This window comes from Pseudorca crassidens, chromosome 2 (genome assembly GCF_039906515.1).
Source record: "Pseudorca crassidens isolate mPseCra1 chromosome 2, mPseCra1.hap1, whole genome shotgun sequence".
Taxonomy (NCBI): domain Eukaryota; kingdom Metazoa; phylum Chordata; class Mammalia; order Artiodactyla; family Delphinidae; genus Pseudorca; species Pseudorca crassidens.
In genome coordinates, this window is record NC_090297.1 from 64,058,440 (window position 1) to 64,083,379 (window position 24,940).

Consider the following 24,940-nt stretch of genomic DNA (forward strand, 5'->3'; position numbering starts at 1 on the left):
TGTTATATAGCAGAAGCTAACACAACATTTTAAAGCAATAAAGATGTTAAAAAAAAGATAACAGCATTAATCATAATAATTTTCTAAATTTAGACAGTACTTCAAGGCTGTATATAAAATTACAACCAGTTTAAGTGAACAAATTTCCAGCAGAGTACAAAATATTTGCACCTAGGGAGACATTTCTTATTGCTAGAAATAGACATATGAGAGGACTACTAACTTGGAGCTTTAGGTTGGAGGAATCCACAGGCACCTCTCAGGGCAGTTTTGCATGTTTCTTAGATGTTCCTGTTTTTGCTTTTCCACAAATGAATCCAGAAATACTTTTCTTATTCTACCTTGCACAGTCTCTCTATTTATTAATATATTCATCAATTCAGCAAATATTTTTTGAGCATTTAACATGTGTCAAGCACTCTGTTATATACTATAGATACAGAGTATGTAGTACATTTGGAGATACAGATAATTATGCAGACAACTTCAATTCAGTATTGTAAGTGTTGATAATGAAAGTATGTGATAAACATTGCAGGGGCAAATATCACAATAGTTTTCCCTAAACAAATTGAGAGCAACTTGAGGATTTTTAGGTTGGTGAATAAGATTAGGTTTATAATTTTGAAAGATTGCTCTGCGCATGCTGTGGTAAATGTAATTGGAAAGGAGCAAGAAATCCAAGGAAAGAGTAAGTTTCCCATAAAATCATATAATGCAGAGAGCATAAGGTAGAAGAACAGCAATAATAATATTTTTTAAATAGCAGCTAATAAGAATGTAATATCCACATTTGCCAGATGCTATGTGCTTTATATTCATGATCTCAATTCTCATAAGCATGCAGCGAACTAAGTACCGCTATTAGTCCCTGCTCTCTACCATGTAACATATGAGGAAATTCAGGCCCAGAGTAGTTAAGTAATGTGCCTAATGGAACAGCATTTTAAAGAGAAAAAGAATTCAAGTCAGTCTGTATTGAACCACTGTGACATATTATTACTACTGACATTTCTCTCCACAAAGCTCATTCAAATTCTTTTCATGCATGCTGAATTTTCAGATATTGTTTCCATGTACAAAGTTTTTATCTCATGTTACAGGAATATCAAAGGAAATTTGATTCTAAGAGAGAAAAACTCAGTCCCAGGGGCATAAACTAAAGACAAATCCCTTTAATTAGATGTTTATTTCACAGAAAATGCATACTTAATTTAAATGGAACATATGAGATAGAAATAATATTTTAAATAAATATGTACCTGTTAGCAATTGCCTGATTCTTTTCACATCTTTTATTCCAAATCACTTTACTTTTCCCCCACTGATGAACCCACTCTCTCTCACACTTTGACCTTGGTTTGAAAAGTATATGGAACCTCATCCTCAAAAGTTGCAGGCACTATATTATGTTCAGTTTTTTTCTCTCATACTATCTCTCTTAGTCAGGGCTATTGCCATCTATGATTTAGCACACGCAGGCTAACACATAAGAACATACCCTCTGTCTTACCACAGAATGTTGAATATCATTTCAGTGAAATGTCCTAATCTTTCTTTCTCAGGGAATGTCTATTTGCCAGCTCCAGATCTATTTAATCCTACCTATATTTCAGGGCCATGTTCTATCTTATGAATTCTCCCATTTAGTATCTGAGAATAAACTATAAGAGAATGTTCATTTCTTTTTTCATATGTTTGATGTTTGTCATAACTAAAATAAATTGATGACAGAGTATCCTATCTTATCTCCCCAAGTACAATGTTAAGAGATTCTTATAGGAAAAGTTTTCCTCTGTTTGTAAAATGTCAGCTACCCGAAAGGGATGTAAGGAACAAAGAGAGAGGAAAAAGCATTAATCAAAGGGTAATGTAGACTGATGTGGTACCAGATGTTTTGGCAAAACTATCTTCATATTCAAACAAAATGCAAAATCCTCATATATATATATATACATACATATATATATATGGTTTATATTTCTCTCATGTTGTACATGGCTTATATTTCTATTATATCCCATTACATGAGAGAAATGTAATATATATTTTTGACTAATGTCTTTAAGTTTAATTTAAAATAACTATCAGAATTACTCAGACAATGATTAATAAAAACTTTAATGATTAGTTATTTATATGGTCAATTTAAAAGAAAAAATAAGAGAATCAAATTTTGATTATGCTGAATATTATATTACTATAGAATCTGTGGTGTGTTCCTAAAAATTAGTTTAAATAGTCTATAAAGTACCATTTTGACAGGGAATACAAAAAAGCATATATTAGAGAAATGTCTTTTTATCATCTTTTAATATTCAAATAGTGAAGAAAATAAAACATACCTCACTTTTTTCCTAACTAAGAAACCACGTATCCATCTTTGAACAATCAAAACTGGCGAGTTATGAGCCAGAATTTCATTAATTTTTGAAATAATAACTTTGATATTATCAATTTCATTCTCATAGGTTGATCCCTGTATAAAGAAAATATATTTAATATTTATAGCTCATGAAAGTATTTCCAAAAGATAGTTTAACTTGGTAGTCTGATGGTATAAACTATTAAAACATTCACGGGTATCTTATTATACACATAACAGTTAAATAATAAATCTATTTTCATATCTATTTTTATTAGATCAGAAGACCAAGAATTAGTAGCACCAAATAATTTTAATTCTCTACAAAAAAAATGCAAGATCAATGAGGATAACTTTCTCCATTCTAGATTCTTCTCACAATCTGCTATCATAGTTATAAAATTTTGCCCATAATCACGTTGATATCTGAAAGATAATGGCATGAATAGACATCCAATGAAACTCTAAAAGTATTCTGTGGATCATCACAGAGGAAACTGATACATGATGGATTTATAAAACAACTTACAGTAGTTCAAAACTTTGTGGCATCTTAACTAGAATGTTGCACACTTTTACTGGAAGACAGCACACTCCCCTGGCGAAAGATATTCTATATTGCCTTTAAAGAAATTATCTCTAAGATTATTGTTCCTGCAAATTTTTTATTTGGGATCATAGACTCCTTATATCCTACTGATCATTTGACTGGCTAGAAAAAGCCACTCTAGTTATGTCTTGAATGTAAAAATTATGCATTAAAAACCTAACACATTTCTTTGTAAGGTACCTACTCTGAAAATTATCAACCCCATCATGTTTAAAAAAAAATACCTTTACTACATATACACTTAATCAGCTCCAAAAAAAAAATCACAAAGCCTTGTAGATTAATACTACTTCAGATTTATACTTACAAACATTCATTGCTAATTAGCAAATCCTTTACTTTTGGCCCTGGCTTGCTTCTGTTTCCAACAGGAGCTACTGTAAACCTTCAGTACTATTCTCTATAAAGCCTTTTCCCTAGCACTAACTAAACATCTTGCTTCCTTCTCACAGAGAATATAGGACTATCAAGTCTGAACTTTATCAACTAACACTCCTCCCTTCCCTACAAATTTAACTATATTCCCACTTAACTCTTATATATCTAAACTGAATAGAAGCAACTTCTACTTAATCTTAAATCAAGAAGTATCTCACTTCCTGTCCAAGATTGGCTCTCCATCATGGTTAAGTTTAATCTCCCTGTTTTCAATTACTTCCCTGCTACTGTCCCTATGTCTCACCTATAAATATGATGTAGTCTCACCCATCTGTAAAATGCACACACACAAATAATCATACACATCCCAACCCTCCATCCTTTGTATCTAGCTTTTATTAAGAGTCCTTGAAACAGAATTCCATATTTGCTGTCCCACCTTCTCTCTTCCTGTATCTCAATCCACTGACTTCTATCCCTATCATCCTATCTAATACTTTTACAAAATTATCATTGGACATTTCTCATTGAAGCACTTCCCTTGGCTTCTATACACCACACTCTTGGGTTTTCCTATAACTAATGTTTACTTCTGGACTTTTTAAAGACCTATCCATACCCTACTTAATGTCACACTGAAAGGATTTTCTCCATTTTGTCTTTTTTCAATCTGAACACACTGTCCAGATGACTGCAACCAAATCCACAGCTCCAACACTCACCTATGTCCTGATGTCTCTCAGATTTCTCACTTTAAGCAGGAACTCTCTCTGGAGCTACAGAACAATATGGTCATACTGATTATCCAATTACAGGCTTACCTTGGAGATACTGCAGATTGAGTTCCAGACCACCACAAAAAAGGGAATATTGAAATACAGCAACTCACATGAATATTTTGGTTTCCCAGTACATATAAAAATTATGTTTACACTATAATGTAGTCTATTAAGTATGCAATAGCATTGTCTAAAAAAGCAATGTACATGCCTTAATTTAAAAAATATTTTATTGCTAATAAAGCTAACCATCATCAGGGCCTTCAGCAAGTTGTAATCTTTCTACGGTAGAAACATCAAAAATCACTAATCATAGATCCTCATAACAAATATAATAATAATGAAAACATTTGAAATATTGTGAGAATTACCAAAATGTAACACAGAGACATGAAGTGAGTAAATGCTGTCAAAAAAAATGGCACTTATAAACTTGCTCCATGCAGGGTTGCCACAAACCTTCAATTTGTGATAAATGCATTATGTGTGAAGTACAGTAAAGTGAAGTGCAATAAAACAAGATATTCCTGTAAACTCAACTTGCCCAAACATGAATCTTCTTCCCTAACCTGCTTTCTCACATGCTCTTAGTGGATGGTGCTATTGCCCATATGAACCTAACCCAGAAACCCTAGAACCATCCCAGGCTATCTTTCTCTTTCACTTCTTCATATCCAAATATTGCTAGATCCAATATATTCAACATCCTAAGCATCTGATCTCTACATTTTCTTCTGTTCTCTACCATTGCTTTATTGCATGTCTTTATCACTTCTCTAACTTACTAAAAATGTCCTGATATCTGAAATAATCCCTACTCCCTACTCCCTTCAAATCATAATATGCACTATTGCTAGAATGAACTTTTCAAAATGCAATGATATGATATGATGATATGGCATTTTTGCTGGTATATGATTGAAAGATTAATTACAAATTTCTTGACTTGGCACACAAAATCCTTGATCTAGTCCCTTCTTACCTTCTCAATCTCATCTTCCTTCACCCTATATATAATACCTTCCATTCTGGCAATATTCAACCACTTGCATTCCTGAAAACTACCTGATAATCAAACCTCAATGCTTTTTGCATGCCATTCCAGTTTCTTGACTGCCCTTCTCAATTACTTATCTTACAATCTTAGTCTTTTGGAGACTCAGTTCTTTCCTCCAAGAAGCCTTTCTTGACATTGATCTGAGTTTAATATCCTTCTACAATATTATCCTGTGTTAATAACTTATTTGTCACACTTGGCAATGGTGAATTTTATCTGAGCCCTGTGATCCTGGAAAACACTGAAGGTTAAGAAATCTCCTTAACCCTTTATTTCAGGAAATGGTTTTATACAAAGAAGAACGCTTCCACCATATTACTTAGATTGTACCCATGAACGTCCCTCTTGTTCGTCTTTGACAAGGCCCTGACACAGACTTTCTAAATTCACATTCTTTGCCTGTTAATGATTAGTTTAACTGCTTTGTCTATACTGAGCAGTCGGAATAAAACGCTTGTTAACCAAACTTTGGTTAAGATTCTCTCTCCTTCCCCTAGTCCCCTGGACTTTGCCCCACCCTCAGCCTGTTACCCTAAACAAAAACATACACACACACACAAACACACACATGCACACACACACACCATGAGACCAAATGTGATGAAAAAAAAAACCCATAAAATTACAGGAAATCACAACTATACCAGAAACCAGTAAAGGATAACATTTAAACAAAAGATTATATCATAGGGGCTTCCCTGGTGGTGCAGTGGTTGAGAGTCCACCTGCTGATGCAGGGGACACGGGTTCGTGCCCCAGTCCGGGACGATCCCACATGCCACGGAGCGGCTGGGCCCATGAGCCATGGCCGCTGAGCCTGCACGTCTGGAGCCTGTGCTCCGCAGTGGGAGAGGCCACAACAGTGAGAGGCCCATGTACCAAAAAAAAATAATAATAATTTACTTGCTCATAAGAGGCCTACACCCTCCCTCCCTTTCCTTATTTAGATGGTATATAAGCATGAATTCTCACCTCGGGGAGTTACTCATTTTTCCCTGGGTATCTTCTCAGTATACATGAGGTATAAATGTTAGTAAACTTCTGTTTGTTTTTCTCTTGTAATCTGTCTTATATTACAGGGGTCTCAGCCAAGAACTCAGAAGAGTAGAGAGAAAATTATTTTTGCTCCCCTATAGTAGTTTGGGAGCAGGGAGGTTGATTGCATAAGTAAGAAGGGAGGGAGAAGAATACAGGAGGGAATTTAGATGACTAGGTTTAAGTGGTCCTGGTCAGATGCTGCAGTTCTCACCAGCAGAGAACCATTAAGCTCACACTGCAGTTTACAGCAGAGTCCTGCTTCCCACCAATGTGTGAATAACTCATCTCTTTAAAGAGATAAACGAATAATCATCAGCTGTGGGTGGAGTTAGTGTCCCTGCCAGAAAACAAGTAACCTCAAGACAATACTCAAGTTTTATGATGTCCTAGAACAATTATCCAGTAAAATGCCAATAAAGATATCACTGCAAACTTGAAAAAATGGCATAACCATTTGATATCTGAGGACAAATGGATGTATCTACTTTCTAAGGGAAAGTAATGCATTTCCTCCACCATGTGAGTGATGACTCTGCAGAAAAACTGCCTGGGTTTAAATTCCAGTTCTACTACTTGCTAGCTATGTGATCTAGGGTAAGTAACCCATCTGTCCCCTATTCATCATCTGTAAAACAGAGATAACCTCACTGGGTTTTTGTGAGAAAATATTTGTAAAGCACTTAGAACAGTGCTAAAACATTCCAAGCATCCAAACAATGTTATCTGTCAACAGTTTAAGGACTTCTGTATACCTTATTTGATACTTAAAAAATTAGTAGAGGAATATACTAAGCAATTTATCCAAACTAACATAATGTAAAATTTAAAAATTAATAAATTAACTATAAAAGATGATTAGTACTAATATTTTCAATCCAATGAATGGAATTAAAGAATTGTAGTAAAAGCTTAACGAAGGACAACGCATGCTTAGGCAAAATACTATCAAGAATCAACAAAACAGATGATAGAATAATGAAATATCTATACTCTACCACTTGCTATTGTAACCCTGGGATGAAAATAGGGCTACTGTTAACCCTGGTATAAAGCATAATGGGGCATTTCAAAAGAAAAGTAAAGACTTTTGTAAAAATGACTCAGATGGAAGAGAGTATTTTGTGTTCCAACAGGAAGAGTACTTTAAAAAAAAATCTAAAACTACGTTCCATTCAGACTGCATGTAATTACATAAAGAGATTTCCAATTAATCTGATATTCTCAGTACATTTGTACGTATTTAATTTTTTCTTTACTTTTTCCATGTTTTTATTTCTTATATATGTATCTAGTCCCTAAAGTCTACCTTTTTCTATTCCATTTGTTTTTTTTTGTATCAGAATTTCCTAATTTGACACAGATTTTCTCAGCATAATTGAAAAATGTAAATCACACTAATCCCACAAGTATTTATTTAAAATAGAATTAACACATGCAGTTTTCACTTCTTTATTCCATCTGTAATATATTCACTTTAACAGTCACATGAAATGGTGAGTACCTGTGTGAAACTCCCCACAAAAGCTAGGAAGATTTTTTATTATTTTATAACTATTTCTAAGGATCACTGGTAAACACTTTGGGAACACACTATAGTCAATTCACAAAAAAAAAAAAAAAAAAAATTTCACCTGAAGCAAGCAACATTAGATAACAAAATAAAATTTAGAACCATAATAATAAAACACAATAACTTTTTTAGAAAAGAAGAAAAGCATAGACAAGAACAAAAACTTTACACAAATTTCCACCACTTGAAGTACCTATTATCATTTAAAAAATGTTCACTTCCAAATACTTTTCCCAGCTCTGAGCTTATCTTTTCATTCACTTAACAGGGTCTTTTACAGAGCACATATATATATTTTTTTAATTTGATGAAGTACACTTTACCATTTTTTCTTTTTAAACACTGTGCTTTTAGCATCACGTCTAAGTCTTTGCCTCGTCCTAGATCTCAAAGGTTTCTTTCAGTTTTATTTTCCTAAAAGTTTTTTAGTTTTAAGTTTTACATTTAACTCCAAGATCTATTTTGAGTTAATTTTTGTATGAGCTGTGAAACTTACATTGAGGCTCATTTGTGTGTGTGTGTGTGTGTGTGTGCGCGCACGCGCGCGCAATTGTTCCAAGTAACATTTATTGAAAAGGCTATATTTTATCCATCAAGTTCTGTTCATATTTTGTTAGATTTACACCTAAGTATTTCACTTTTGAGTGACTATAAATGACATTATATATTTAATTTTGGTGACCAGGTATTCATTTTTAGTACATAGAAATATGATTGATTTTTGTTTGTTTACCTGGAACCCTGCAGCCTTGCTAAGCTCACTTTTTAGTTCTAAGAGATTTTTTTGGTAGATTCTGTGGTATTTTCCACATACGTGATCATTTCATCTGCAAAGAGTTTTATTTCTTCTTTTCTCATCTGTATGTTTTTTATTTCCTTTTCTTACTTTATTGCACTAGCTAGACTTTCCAGCAGCATGTTGACAAGAGAAATGAGAACAGGTATCTTTGCTTTGCTCCCAGTATTGGGGAGAAAACATTCAGTCTTTTACCATTAAGCATAATGTTGGTTGTAGGTTTTATCTTGATGTTCTTTATAAAGAAGAGGAAGATCCCTCTCTACCTATTTTTCTGAGTTTTTTAACAATGAATGGATGTTGAATTTTGTCAAATGTTTTTTTTCCATGAATTGATATGATATTTTATATATATATATATATATATTTAGTCTTTTGAGATGGTGAATTATATTAATTGATTTTCAAATATTGAACCAGCCTTGCATACCTGGAATAAGTCCCACTTGCTCACGGTATATACTTATTTTTACATATTGCTGTATTGCATGTGCTAATATTTTGTTATAGATTTTTATGCTTACATTTGTTAGGGATATTTTTATCCCAGGGATAAATCCCACTTCATCATGGTGTATATCATTTTAATGTATTGGTGAAGTTGGTTTGCTAATATTTTGTTGAGGGTTTTTGCATCCATGTTCATCAGGGATATTGGTCTGTAATTTTCTTTTCTTGTAGTGTCCTCAACTGGTTTTGGTTTCAGAGTAATGTTGACCTTGTAAAATGAGTTTGGAAGTGTCTGCTTAGCTTCTATTCTTTTGAAAGTGTGAGAAAAATTGGTATTAATTCTTGTTTAAATGTTTGGTAGAATTCACCAGTAAAGCCATCTGGTTCTAAACTTTTCTTTGTTGGGAGGTTTTTGATTACTGACTCAATCTCCCTACTAGTAATCAGTCTGTTAAAATTTTCTATTTCTTAATGATTCAGTCTTAGTAGGTTGTATGTTTCTAGGAATGTATCCATTTCTTCTAAGTTGTCCAATTTGTTAACATATAATTGTTCATAGCAGTCTCTTATAATCCTCTGTATTTGTGTGGTATCAATTTTGATGTCTCCTTTTTCATTTCTAATTTTACTCACTTAGGTCCTCTCTCTTTTCTTAAGTCTAACAAAGGGTTGGTCTATTTTGTTTATCTTTTCAAAAAAAAAAAAAAACCTCTTAGTTTCACTTATTTTTCTGTTGTCTTTTTAGTCTCTATTCTGTTTATTTCCACCTGATCTTTCTTTATTTCCTTCCTTCTACTAACTTTGGTTTAATTTGTTCTTCTTATTTCTAGCTCCCTGAGGTGTAAAGTTAGGTTGTTCATTTGAGTTCTTTTTTTTTTTTCTTAACATAGGCATCTATCACTATAAACTTCCCTCAAAACAACTTTTGCTGTATCCCATAAGTTATGCTGTCATTCCATTTTCATTTGTTTCAAGATATATATTTTTTATTTCTTCTTCGATCCATTGGCTGTTGTATGTTGTTTAATTTCCACATAATTGTGAATTTTCCAGTTTTCTTCTTGTAATTGATTTCTAGTTACATACTATCATGGTCAGAAAAAATACCTAATATGATTTCCATCTTCTTAAATTTGTTAAGGCTTATTTTGTGGCCTAGCATATGATCTATCCTGGGGAATGTTCTATGTTTGCTTGAGGAGAATGTGTATTCTGCTGCTCTTGGATAGAATTCCTATGTCTGTTAAGTCCATCTGCTCTAACAATTAAGTCCAATTTTTCTTTTTGATTTTCTGTCTGTATGATCTATCCATTGTTGAAAGTGAGATATTAAAGTCCCTTACTATTATTATATTGTGGTCTATTTCTCCCTTCAAGTTTCTTAATATTTATATATTTAAGTGTTCCTATTTTGGGTATGTAAATATTTACAAATGTTATACCTCTTATTGTACTGACCTTTTTATCATTATATAATGAACTTCTTTGTCTCTTATTACAGTCTTCAGCTTACAGTCTATTTTGTCTGCTATAACTACACTTGCTTTCTTTCAGTTTCCATTTGCATGGAATATGTTTCCATTTGCATGGAATACATTTCCATTTGCGTGGAATATCTGTTCTTTTTTATTTTTCAGTCTTTTTTCTCTCTGTTATTCATATTGGGTAATTTCTATCTTTCCTTTCCTTCATTATGTCATCTTTCCCCTCCATTCTACTGTTTAGTTCATTTACTGTGCTTTTTATTTTGGTTACTGTATTTTTGAGTTCTCAAATTACCATTTGTTTCTTTACCGCTACTGTTACTCTGCTGAGGCCTCCAATATGTACATGTTTCAAGCATGTTTATAATTGCTCATTGAAGTATTTTTATCATGGCTACTTAAAATTTATCAGATAATTTTAACAATTCTATCTTCTCAGTGCTGGCATCTATTGATTGTCTCTTTTCACACAGTTTAAGATCTTTCTAGTTCTTTGTATGTTGAGTGACTTTTGCCTGAAACCTAGATATTTCTGTATTATAATACTTTCATTGTTATTTAAAATTTCTGTTTTAGCTGGCTTTGTCTGACACTGTTCCAGCAGGGGAAATGTGAGTCATTATCATGTTACTTCAAGCGGGAGGTAGAAGTCCAAGTTCCTCACCACTCAAGCCCCTACTAACCCCCAGCTGGGCAGGAGAGCTCATTGTTACTTCTGTGTGTAGGTGGGAGTTTCAACTTCTATGTGCTCTTCATTGACACTGCTATGGGTGTAGTCTTGTTATAGCTGAGCAACTGTGAAAGTCTTGATCTCCATTAGGACTCCTCTGACAACACCCAATAGGTGTTGGGTGGCCTCATTAGAGCCTCACAAGGATGGAAGTCCAGGATCTCCATTCAGGCTTTACTGGGATGGGTGCAGGAAGGACCAGTTTTCTCTCTGTGGTTATTGACTAAAAGTTATCTGTTTTACTAGACTGAATGTTTCTTGGTTGTTTGGATAGAAAGGATACTTCTATTTGTATTTCTGGTATTTTGTTTTTTTGTTTGCACCCTTTGGCCGTTCTGGGTTACTGCCTTCTTCAGCTAAAATTTAGGATATATAAAGGAAAAAAAAAAAAACAGCAAACTCACTCCATCATTTTCATTCCTCAGGTTCATTTGTTTAATGAACAAGTTTCTGCTCTTCATTACTCATAGTCTTTTTATGTTTGTTCTGTATATAATGTCCAAGGAATTTCTATAATATATAACATTATATAATACCTTATATAATAAATAGTAATTATATAATGTATATAATGTCCAGGGAATTGAGCAGTACTTTACAAGAGAAACATCTACTCTGTCTTCCCAGACGTGAAATCCTGTACCCTTATTTTTTTTCCTCCAGTTTTATTGAGATATAATTGACATATAGCACTGCATAAGTTTAACGTGTACAGCACAATTATTTGACTTATGTACATCATAAAATGACTACCAAAATTAGGTTTGTGAACATTTATCATTTCATATAGATTCAAAATAAAAGAAAAAGAAAAAAATATTTTCCCTTGTGATGAGAATTCTTAGGATTTACTCTCAACTTTTATAACATGTATAACATAAAGCAGTGTTAATTATATTAATCATGTTGTACATTACATTCCTAGTACTTATTTACCTTATAAATGGAAGTTTGTACACTGTGACCACCTTCATCCAATTCCCTCTCCCCCAAGCACCCTGCCTCTGGTAACCACAAATCTATCTCTTTTTCTATGAGTTTGTTTGTTTTCTGAAGTATAAGTGACCTACAACACTATATTAATTCCTGGTACACATGTAGTGATTCAATATTTCTATACATTACAAAATGATCATAACAATTAGTCAAGTTATCATCTGTCACTACACAAAGATATTATTATTGACTATATTTCCCATGCTGTACATTTCATCCCCATGACAGTATGATTATCTTTTTTTTTTTTTTTTTTTTTTGCGTTACACGGGCCTCTCACTGTTGTGGCCTCTCCCATTGTGGAGCACAGGCTCCAGACGCGCAGGCTCAGCGGCCATGGCTCACGGGCCCAGTAGCTCCGCGGCATGTGGGATCTTCCCGGACCAGGGCACGAACCCGTATCTCCTGCATCGGCAGGCAGACTCTCAACCCCTGCGCCACCAGGGATGCCCAGTATGATTATCTTTGAATACGATAATTTATTAAGATAAATATGTTATGTTGGCCCTATACTATTTTTTATCTATCTAGTCTTACATTTCCAAAAATATTTCTGTTATATATTTTGTATAATACAATTTTGTACATTAATGCCCAAACAAAAATAACTTTATTGTAGCTGTTATTTTTTATATCAACTGAAACAGTTCCTATTTATTCCACTTAACGTTTTGTGTACTGAATCCTACATTAAGATTAATGTTAAGTCTTTTGCTTTATTCCAATTAATATATATTTGCTTAGCATTTTACTTTTACTGCATTACTTTGGTTTTGGACATGATATTGCTAATAAACATCTTGATTTTGGTTTTTACATTTATTTATAATAAAATTATAATTGGTGTACATTTACTTATATGTATATCACATTCATAAATGTAAATATATAGTTTTTACACCTATAGTATTACTTTTGATATGTTGTCTTACAATGTTTTTGTATTTCATATTGACTGTATTTTCTCTTTTATCTTTTTTTTTGGAAAGCAAAACCATTTTAGATATTTACAAATATTATGTAATCTATATTACTCTATTAAGTCAAGCATGAATTCATTTAAAAATATTAATTTGGTAATTATATATACTATATGTCTATATATGCAGTTTTAGTTTTCTTTTGAAATTTACATTGGAATTAAGAATAAAGAGACGTTAAGTGTTTGAGCTAAATATCTCTACCTTGGAATATCAATCCTGTACCGCGTTTTCAATTTTTTCACCACGTGACAGAAAGTATTAACTGCCTTCTAAGAATCTATATTCCTTTCCTCCTTATTAATAGAATATTGATGGTCCTGGGACAAGATGGTGGAGTAAAAGGACACTGAGCTCACCTCCACTCATAAGCACACCAAAATTACAACTAACTGCTGGACAACTATCAATAAAAAAGTCTGGAACCTACCAAAAAAAGATATTCTACATCCAATGATATAAAGGAGAAACCAAAAAGAGATGGTAGGAGGGGTGCACTTGTGATATAATCACATCTCATACCACCTGGGTGGCACCTACAAACTGGAGAATAATTATATTGCAGAAGTTCTCCCACACGTCAGGCTCCCCAGACTACAGGCCTGGCATCAGGAGGAGGAGCCCCAAGAGAATTTGCCTTTGAAGGCCAGCAGGGCTTGACTGCAGGGGCTCCACAGGACTAGGGGAAACGGAGACTCTACCCTTGGAGGGGGCACACAAGATCTTATGTGCACCAGCACCTACGGCAAAAGCCATGACTCCATAGGAGCCTGGGACAGACCTACCTGCTTGTCTTGGAGGGTCTCATGGGATGATGGGAGGCAGCTGTGGCTCTCCCTGGGGTCATAAAAGCTGGGGTGGACATATTGAGAAGTGTGCATCTGCATGAACTCTTGCTGGAGACAGATATTTTGCTTGAATCATTCACACAAACAGCCAGCCTCACCGAACAGCCTATAGGCTCCCGTGTGGAGACACTTCAGGCCAAACAACCAATGGGGTGGGAACACAGCCCCACCCATCAATAGACAGGCTACCTAAAGACTTCCTGAGCCCACAGCCACCTCTAGACATGCTCCTTTACATGGTGCTGCCCACCAGAGGGCCAAGACCCAGACTCATACACCAGTCAGCAGGCATGGGCCCCTCCTGCTAGGAAGCCTGCACATGGCTCTAGACCATACTCATCCAGGAGAGGGCAGACACCAGAAGGAAGAAAACTACAATCCCACAGCCTGTGGAACTGAGTCCGCAAACAGATCAGAATCTACCACAGGACCAACTGGTCCCTGGCCCTTGGGTGACAAGAAGGGAGTGTACTGCTAGGACATCCCCTCCAGAGGGACACTTCTCCAAGGTTGAGAAACATAAATAACCTACTACATAAATAAAAATACAATTAGAAATTTAAACAAAATGAGGTAGCAAAGGAATATGGTCCAGACTAAGCAAGAAAAAACAGCAAAAATACAGCTAAGTGAAGTGGAGACAGGCAATATACCTGAGAAAGATTTCAGAGTAATGATCATAAAGATGATCCAAGAACTATGGAAAAGAATGGAGGCACAAACTGAGAATATATGAGAAATGTTTAACAAAGAGCTAGAATACATAAAAAACAAACAAACAAAGGTGAACAAATGAATAACTGAAATGAAAAGTACACAGAAGGAATCAATAAATGAGGCAGAGGAACAGATAAGTGAGCTGGAAGACAGAACGGTGGAAATCACTGCCGTGGCACAGAAAAAAGAAAAAAAAAGTGATAACATTAAACACACCAACATTCACATTATAGAAGACCTAGAAGGAGAAGAGAAAGGGCTTGAGAAAATATTTGAAGACATAATAGCTAAAAACTTCCCTACCATGGGAAAGGAAACAGTCACCTAAATCCAGGAAGTACATAGAGCCCCATACAGGATTAAACCAAGTAGGAAGACACCAAGACCCACAGTAATTAAACTGACAAAAAATTAAAGGCAAAGAGAAAATCTTAAAAGCAACAAGGCAAAAGCAACAAATAACATACAAGGGACGCTCCATAAGACTATCAGCTGATTTTTCAGTAAAAACACTGCAGGCCAGAAGCAAGTGGCATGATACATTTAAAGTGATGAAAGGGAAAAACCTACAACCAAGAATAGTCTACCCAGCAAGACTTTCATTCAGATTTGACAGATAAATCAAAAGCTTTACAGAGAAGCAAAAGCTAAAAGAATTCAGCACCACCAAACCAGCTTTACAACAAATGCTAAAGAAACTTCTCTAAGTGGAAAATAAAAGGGCACAACTAGAAAGAAGAAAATTACGACATGGGAAATCTCATGGTAAAGGCAAACATACACTAAAGGCAGGAAATCATCCACACATATATATGATATCAAAACCAGTAGGCATAGGAGGAGGAGAGTACAAATGCAGGATATTTAAAATACATTTGCAATTAAAAGATCAGCAACTTAAAACAATATATAGACGGCTATACCAAAACTTCATGGTAACTGCAAACCAAAAATCTATAATAGATATACACACAAAAAAGAAAAAGGAATCCAAACAAAACACTAAAGGTAGTCATCAAATCACAAGAAGAGAACAAAAGAGGAAGGAAAGGGAAAAAGAAGGCCTACAAAAGCAAATCCAAAACAATTAACAAAATGGTAATAAGAACATACATATCAATAATTACCTTAAATGTAAATGGTTTAAATGCTCCAACCAAAAGACAAAGACTGGCTGAATGGATACAAAACAAGATCCACATATATGCTGTCCACAAGAAACCCACTTTAGATCTAGAGACACATACAGACTGAAAGTGCCAGGATGGAAAAAGGTATTCCACACAAATGGAAATAAAAAGAAAGCTGGTGTAGCAATATTCATACCAGACAAAATAGACTTTAAAATAAGGACTGTTACAACACAAAAAAAAGGACACTACATAATGATCAAGGGATCAATCCAAGAAGAAGATATAACAATTGTAAATATATATGCATCCAACATAGGAGCACATCAATATATAAGGCAAATATTAACAAAACATAAAAGGAGAAAGCAGCAGAATACACATCCTTCTCAAGTGTACATGGAACAATGGAACATTCTCCAAGATAGATCACATGCTGAGCCACAAAGCAAGCCTCAGAAAATTTAAGAAAAGTGAAATTAGAAATCAACTATGAGAAAAAAAACTGAAAATAAACCCATACAAAAGTGAAGGCTAAACAATATGCTACTAAACAAACAACGAATCACTGAAGAAATCCAACAGGAAATCAAAAAATACCCATAGACAAATGAAAATGAAAACATGACAATTCAAAATCTGTGGAAGGAAAGAAGTTTATAGCAATACAATTGCATATCAGGTAATAAGAAAAATCTCAAATAAACAACCTAATGTTACACCTAAAGCAAGTAGAGAAAGAAGAACCAACAAAACCCAAAATGAGTAGAAGGAAAGAAAGCATAAAAATCAGATCAGAAATAAATGAAAAAGAAATGAAGGAAACAACAGCAAAGATAAATAAAACTAAAAGCTGGTTCTTTGAGAAGGTAAACAAAATAGATAAACCATTAGCCAAACTCATCAAGAAAAAAAGAGAGAAGACTCAAATAAATAGAATTAGAAATGAAAAAGAAGAAGTAACAACGGACACTGCAGAAATAAAAAATATCATGAGAGATTACTACAAGCAACTCTATGCCAATAAAATGGACAATCTGGAAGAAATGGACAAATTCTTAGAAATGCACAAACTGCCAAGACTGAATCAGGAAGAAATAGAAAATATGAACAGACCAATCACAAGCAATGAAATTGAAACTGTGATTTAAAATCTTCCAACAAACAAAAGCCCAGGACCACATGGCTTCACAGGCGAATTCTAACAAACATTTAGAGAAGAGCTAACACTTATCCTTCTCAAACTCTTCCAAAATATAGCAGAGGGAGGAACACTCCCCAACTCATTCTACGAGGCCACCATCACCATGATACCAAAAACAGACAAGGATGTCACGAACATAGATGCAAAAATCCTCAACAAAATAGTAGCAGACAGAATCCAACAGCACATTAAATGGATCATACACCATGATCAAGTGGGGTTTATTCCAGGAATGCAAGGATACTTCAATATACATAAATCAATCAACGTGATACACCATATTAACAAACTGAAGGAGAAAACCATATGATCATCTCAATAGATGCAGAGAAAGCTTTTGACAAAATTCAACACCCATTTATGATAAAAACCCTGCAGGAAGTAGGCATAGAGGGAACTTTCCTCAACATAATAAAGGCCATATATGACAAACCCACAGCCAACATTGTCCTCAATGGTGAAAAACTGAAAGCATTTCCACTAAGATCAGGAAAAAGACAAGGCTGCCCACTCTCACCACTCTTATTCAACATAGTTTTGGAAGTTTTAGCCACAGCAATCAGAGAAGAAAAGGAAATAAAAGGAATCCAAATCGGAAAAGAAGAAGTAAAGCTGTCACTATTTGCAGATGACATGATACTATACATAGAGAATCCTAAAGATGCTACCAGAAAACTACTAGAGCTAATCAATGAATTTGGTAAAGTAGCAGGATACAAAACTAATGCACAGAAATCTCTGGCATTCCTATACACTAAGGATGAAAAATCTGAAAGTGAAATCAAGAAAACACTCCCATTTACCACTGCAACAAAAAAGAATAAAATATCTAGGAATAAACCTACCTAAGGAGACAAAAGACCTATATGCAGAAAATTATAAGACACTGATGAAAGAAATTAAAGATGATACAAATAGATGGAGAGGTATACCATGTTCTTGGATTGGAAGAATCAACATTGTGAAAATGACTCTACTACCCAAAGCAATCTACAGATTCAATGCAATCCCTATCAAACTACCACTGGCATTTTTCACAGAACTAGAACAAAAAATTTCACAATTTGTATGGAAACACAAAAGACCCCGAATAGCAAAAGCAATATTGAGAATGAAAAACGGAGCTGGAGGAATCAGGCTTCCTGACTTCAGACTATACTACAAAGCTACAGTAATCAGGACAGTATGGTACTGTCACAAAAACAGAAATATAGATCAATGGAACAGGGTTGAAAGCCCAGAGATAAACCCATGCACATATGCTCACCTTATCTTTGATAAAGGAGGCAGGAATGTACAGTGGAGAAAGGACAGCCCCTTCAATAAGTGGTGCTGGGAAAACTGGACAGCTACATGTAAAAGTATGAGATTAGATCACTCCCTAACACCAAACACAAAAATAAGCTCAAAATGGATTAAAGACCTAAATGTAAGGCCAGACACTATAAAACTCTTAGAGGAAAACATAGTAAGAACACTCTATGACATAAATCACAGCAAGATCCTTTTTGACCCACCTCCTAGAGAAATGGAAATAAAAGCAAAAATAAACAAATGGGACCTAATGAAACTTCAAAGCTTTTGCACAGCAAAGGAAACCATAAACAAGACCAAAAGACAACCCTCAGAATGGGAGAAAATATTTGCAAATTAAGCAACTGACAAAGGATTAATCTCCAAAATTTAAGCAGCTCATGCAGCTTAATAACAAAAAAACAAAAAACCCAATCCAAAAATGCACAGAAGACCTAAATAGACATTTATCCAAAGAAGATATACAGATTGCCAACAAACACATGAAAGAATGCTCAACATCACTAATCATTAGAGAAATGCAAATCAAAACTACAATGAGATATCATCTCACACCAATCAAAATGGCCATCATGAAAAAATCTAGACACAATAAATGCTTCAGAGGGTGTGGAGAAAAGGGAACCCTCTTACACTGTTGGTGGGAATGTAAATTGATACAGCCACTGTGGAGAACAGTATGGAGGTTCCTTAAAAGACTACAAATAGAACTACCATATGACCCAGCAATCCCACTACTGGGCATATACCCTGAGAAAACCATAATTCAAAAAGAATCATGTACCAAAATGTTCATTGCAGCTCTATTTACAATAGCCCGGAGATAGAAACAACCTAAGTGTCCATCATCGGATGAATGGATTAAGAAGATGTGGCACATATATACAATGGTATATTACTCAGCCATAAAAAGAAATGAAATTGAGCTATTTGTAATGAGGTGGATAGACCTAGAGTCTGTCATACAGAGTGAAGTAAGTCAGAAAGAGAGAGACAAATACCTTATGCTAACACATATATATGGAATTTAAGAAAAAAATATGTCATGAAGAACCTAGGGGTAAAACAGGAATAAAGACACAGACTTACTGGAGAATGGACTTGAGGATATGGGGAGGGGGAAGGGAAAACTGTGACAAAGCGAGAGAGAGGCGTGGACATGTATACACTACCAAACGTAAAGTAGATAGCTAGTGGGAAGCAGCCGCATAGCACAGGGAGATCAGCTCGGTGCTTTGTGACCGCCTGGAGGGGTGGGATAGAGAGGGTGGGAGGGAGGGAGACGCAAGCGGGAAGAGATATGGGAACATATGTATATATATAACTGGTTCATTTTGTTGTGAAGCTGAAACTAACATACCATTGTAAAGCAATTATACTCCAATAAAGATGTTAAAAAAAAATAGAAAAGATCAAAGAAACTAAAAGCTAGTTCGTTCAAAAGATAAAAAAGAATTGATAAACCTTTCACCAGACTCACCAAGAAAAAAAGCGACAGAGCCCAAATCAATAAAATCAGAAATGCAAAAGGAAAAGTTAAAACCAACACCACAGAAATGCAAAGGATCATAAGAGACTACTACAAGCAATTATATGCCAATAAAATGGATAATTAGAAGAAATGGACAAATTCTTAGAAAGGCACAATCTCCCAAGACTGAACCAGGAAGAAATAAAATATATGAACAGACCAATTACAAGTACTAAAACTGAATCTGTGATTGGAAAACTCCCAACAAACCAAAGTCCAGGACCAGATGACTTCACAGATGAATTCCAGCAAACATTTAGAGAAGAGTTAATATCTATTCTTCCCAAACTATTGCAAAATATTGCAGAGAAAGGAACACTTCCAAACTCATTCTAAGAGGCCACCATCACCCTGATACCCAAAACAGACAAAGATATCACAAAAAAAGAAAATTACAGGACAATTATCACTGATGAAAATAGAAGCAAAAATCCTCAACAAAATACTAGCAAACAGAAGCCAACAATATATTAAAAGAATCTTACACCATGATCAAGTGGGATTTATCCCAGGGATGCAAGGATTTTTCAATATCCACAAATCAATAAGTGTGATACACCACATTAACAAATTGAAGAATAAAAACCATATGATAATCTCAATAAAAAAAACTTCTGACAAAATTCAACATCCATTTATTATAAAAACTCTCCAGAATGTGAAAAAGAGAACATGCCTGAACATAATAAATGCCATATATGACAAACCCACAGCTAATATATTCAACAGGGAAAAGCTGACAGCATTTCCTTTAATATCAGGAACAAGACAAGGATGCTCATTCTTCCCAACTTTATTCAACATAGCTTTGGAAGTCCTAGCCAAGGCAATCACAGAAGAAAAAGATATAAAAGGAAACCAAACTGGAAAAGAAGAAGTAAAACTGTCACTCTTTAAAGATGAAATGACACTATACATAGAAAATCCTAAAGATGCTATCAGAAAACTACTAGAGCTCATCAATGAATCTGACAAAGTTGCAGGCAGGATACAAAATTAATACACAGAAATCTGTTGCATTTCTTTACACTAACAATGAAAGATCAGAAAGAGAAATCAAGGAAAGAATCCCATTCACCACTGCATCAAAAAGAATAAAATACCTAGGAATAAACCTACCTAAAGAAGCAAAAGACATGTACTCCCAAAACTATACTACGCTGATGAAAGAAAATGAAAACAGCACAGACAGATGGAAACATATACCATGTCCTAGGATTGGAAGAATCAATACTGCTGAAATAACTATACTACCCAAGGCAATCTACAGATTCTATGTAATCCCTATTAAATTACCAAAGGTATTTTTCATAGAATTTTAACAAAAATTTTAAAAATTTGTATGGAAACACAAAAGACCCTGAATAGCCAAAACAATCTTGAGAAAGAAGAGCAGAGCTGGAGGAATCAGGCTCCGTGGCCTCAAACTCTACTACAAAGTTACAGTAATCAAAACAGTATGGTACAGGCACAAAAATAGACATATAGATCAATGGAACAAGATAGAAAGCCCAAAAGTAAACCCAAGCACCTGTGGTCAATTAATCTACAACAAAGAAGGCAAGAATATACAATGGAAAAAAGATAGTCTCTTCTATAAGTGATGCTGGGAAAACTGGACAGCTACATGTAAAAGAATGAAATTAGAATATTCTCTAACACCATATACAAAAATCAACTCAGAATGGATCAAAAAGGTATGTGTAAAACCAAAGAACTCCTAGAAGAAAACACAGGCAGAATATTCTTTGACATAAATCGCAGCAATATCTTTTTAGATACATCTCCTAGAGTAATGGAGATAAAAACAAAAATAAACAAAAGGGACCTAATTAAACTTAAGAACTTGTGCACAGCATAGGAAACCATAAACAAAATGAAAAGACAACCTACAGAATGGGAGAAAATATTTGAAAATGATGTGACCGACAAGGGATTAATCTCCAAAATATACAAACAGCTCATATACCTTAATATCAAAAAAAACCCCAAACAACCCAATCAAAAAATGTGCAGAAGACCTAAATAGACATTTCTCCCAAGAAGACATACAGATGGCCAACAGGCACATGAAAAAATGCCCAACATCACTAATTATTAAAGAAATGCAGATCAAAACTACAATGAGGTATCATCTCACTGTGGTCAGAAGGGCCATCATCAAAGTGTCTACAAATAGTAAATGCTGGAGTTGGTGTGGAGGAAAAGGAACCCTCCTACACTGTTGATGGAAATATAAATTGATACAGCCACTATGGAGAACAATATAGAGGTTCCTTAAACCACTAAAAATAGAGCTACCAGATGCTCCTGCAATCCCACTCCTGGATATATATCTGGAGAAAACCATAATTTGAAAAGGTACATGCACCCCAATGTTCACTGTAGGATTATTTTCAACAGCCAAGACATGGAAGCAACCTAAATTTCCATTGACAGATGAGTGAATAAGATATGGTGTGTGTATGTATGTGTGTGTGTATATATGTATATATATATATATGCATGCATACAATAGAATATTACTCAGCCATAAAAAAAGAATGAAATCATGCCATTTGTAGCAACATGAATGGACCTACAAGTTATCATACTAAGTAAAGTAAGTAAAGTAAGCCAGAGTAAGACACAGAAAGACAAATACACTGCTTATGTGTGCAATCTTAAAAAATAAAAAAAATGAACTTATTTACAAAACAAATACAAAAAGAAAACAAAGAAAATGAAACACAGATAAAGAAAACAAACTTATGGTTACCAGTGAGGAAAGAGGGAGGATCGGAGGTTGGGATTAACATATACTCACTTCTATGTATAGAAAAGATAACCAACAATGACCTACTGTATAGCACAGAGAACTATAATCAACATTTTGAAATAAGGGAAAAGAATCTGAAAACGAATATACATTTATACATATATATAAATACATACTGTATACAGTATCTATAACTGTATCGCTGTACTGTATACCTGAAACTGACATGACATTGGAAATCAGCTACACTTCAATAAAATTTAAAAAATAAAACAACAAAAATAGAACATTGGTTTTGTTTAAGAATTAAATATGCCCAAGTAAAAATACTCATCATAGAAGATTCTCTTCTCTCATGCTAGCCATGTGATCTAGTTCTGGTGGTAGAAGTCTTTCAGGTGGAATAACTAGAGGAGCTACTCTTTTCCTAATACAAAAAGGTAGACTTAGCTAACATGTGCTTTGTGTTCCTAACAATCCCCTTCCGCCTGATGTAAGCACATGCCTGGACATGAAAAAGCTCACTTCCTATGAGGGAAAATGTTCATTTGTTAAAGATACATAGCAGGAAGCTAGAATAAAGCTTGGTCCTTCACAACTTCCTTGAGAAGCTACACAGAAGGATTGCCTACCTCTAAATTCTTTGTTTCACAACAAAAATAAAATCCATTTAGCTTCCTTTCTATTACATGCAATCAAAAAACAATGCCAATTGATAGCACTGATTCCTTGCCCAGATCACTCCTATCTTAAAATTATAACTATATATCCCCTACTATATGTTTTTAGATTTTTAGATTAAAAAGCACTTCAAATTTCTAGCTACTTTGGTTTCATATAGTGAAGAAGTACTTGTGTTTTCCCATTTCTTCAAGATATAAGTAATTTCCAACTAGACACCAAAAAACCAAAGTCTATAAATTATATGTCACAGTTAAGAATAAACAGGTTCCTTCTAGACAGCTTCATTGTGTTATAGGGCACAAGTTTTTTTTTTTGTTTGTTTGTTTTTAACATCTTTATTGGAGTATAACTGCTTTACAATGGTGTGTTAGTTTCTGCTTAACAACAAAGTGAATCAGTTATACATATGCATATATCCCCATGTCTCTTCCCTCTTGCATCTCCATCCCTCCCACCCTCCCTATCCCACCCCTCTATGTGGTCACAAAGCACTGAGCTGATCTCCACGTGCTATGTGGCTGCTTCGCACTAGCTATCTGTTTTACGTTTGGTAGTGTATATATGTCCATGCCACTCTCTCACTTTGTCCCAGCTTACCCTTTCCCCTCCCTGTATCCTACAGTTCATTTTCGAGTAGGTCTGCGCCTTTATTCCCGTCTTGCCCCAAGGTTCCTCATGAGCTTTTTTTTTTTTTTAGATTCCATATGTATGTGTTAGCATAGGGTATTTGTTTTTCTCTTTCTCACTTACTTCACTCTGTATGACAGTCTCTAGGTCCATCCACCTCACAACAAATAACTCAGTTTCATTCCTTTTTATGGCTCAGTAATATTCCATTGTATATATGTATCACATCTTAATTATTCTTTCATCGGTTGATGGGCATTTAGGTTGTTTCCATGTTCTAGCTATTGTAAATAGAGCTGCAATGAACATTTTGGTACATGACTCTTTTTAATTTATGGTTTTCTCAGGGTATATGCCCAGTAGTGGGATTGCTGGGTTGTGTGGTAGTTCTATTTGTAGTTTTTTAAGGAACACCCATACTGTTCTCCATAGCGGCTGTATCAATTTACATTCCAACCAACAGTGCAAGAGGGTTCCCTTTTCTCCACACCCTCTCCAGCATTTATTGTTTGTAGATTTTTTGATGATGACCATTCTGACTGCTGTGAGAAGTTATCTCATTGTAGTTTTGAGTTGCATTTCTCTAACAATTAATGATGTTGAGCATTCTTTCATGTGTCTGTTGGCAATCTGTATATCTTCTTTGGAAAATGTCTATTTAGGTCTTCTGTGCATTTTTGGATTGGGTTGTTTGTTTTTTTGATATTGAGCTGCATGAGCTGTTTGTAAATTTTGGAGATTCATCCTTTATCAGCTGCTTCATTTGCAAATATTTTCTCCCATTCTCAGAGTTGTCTTCTCATCTTGTTTATGGGTTACCTTGCTGTGCAAAAGCTTTGAAGTTTCATTAGGTCCCATTTATTTATTTTTGTTTTTATTTCCATTTCCCTAGGA

General features: G+C 34.6%; 1 protein-coding gene across 1 annotated transcript in view; it reads right to left on the reverse strand.

Moving 5' to 3' along the window:
* LRRIQ3 (leucine rich repeats and IQ motif containing 3) overlaps positions 1-24,940 on the reverse strand; it is a 235,329-nt gene that overhangs the window by 172,518 nt on the left and 37,871 nt on the right. Inside the window, exon 5 of the mRNA XM_067726576.1 lies at positions 2,346-2,479. Coding sequence (XP_067582677.1) covers positions 2,346-2,479 — 134 coding nt within the window. The remainder of the gene's footprint in view (positions 1-2,345; positions 2,480-24,940) is intronic.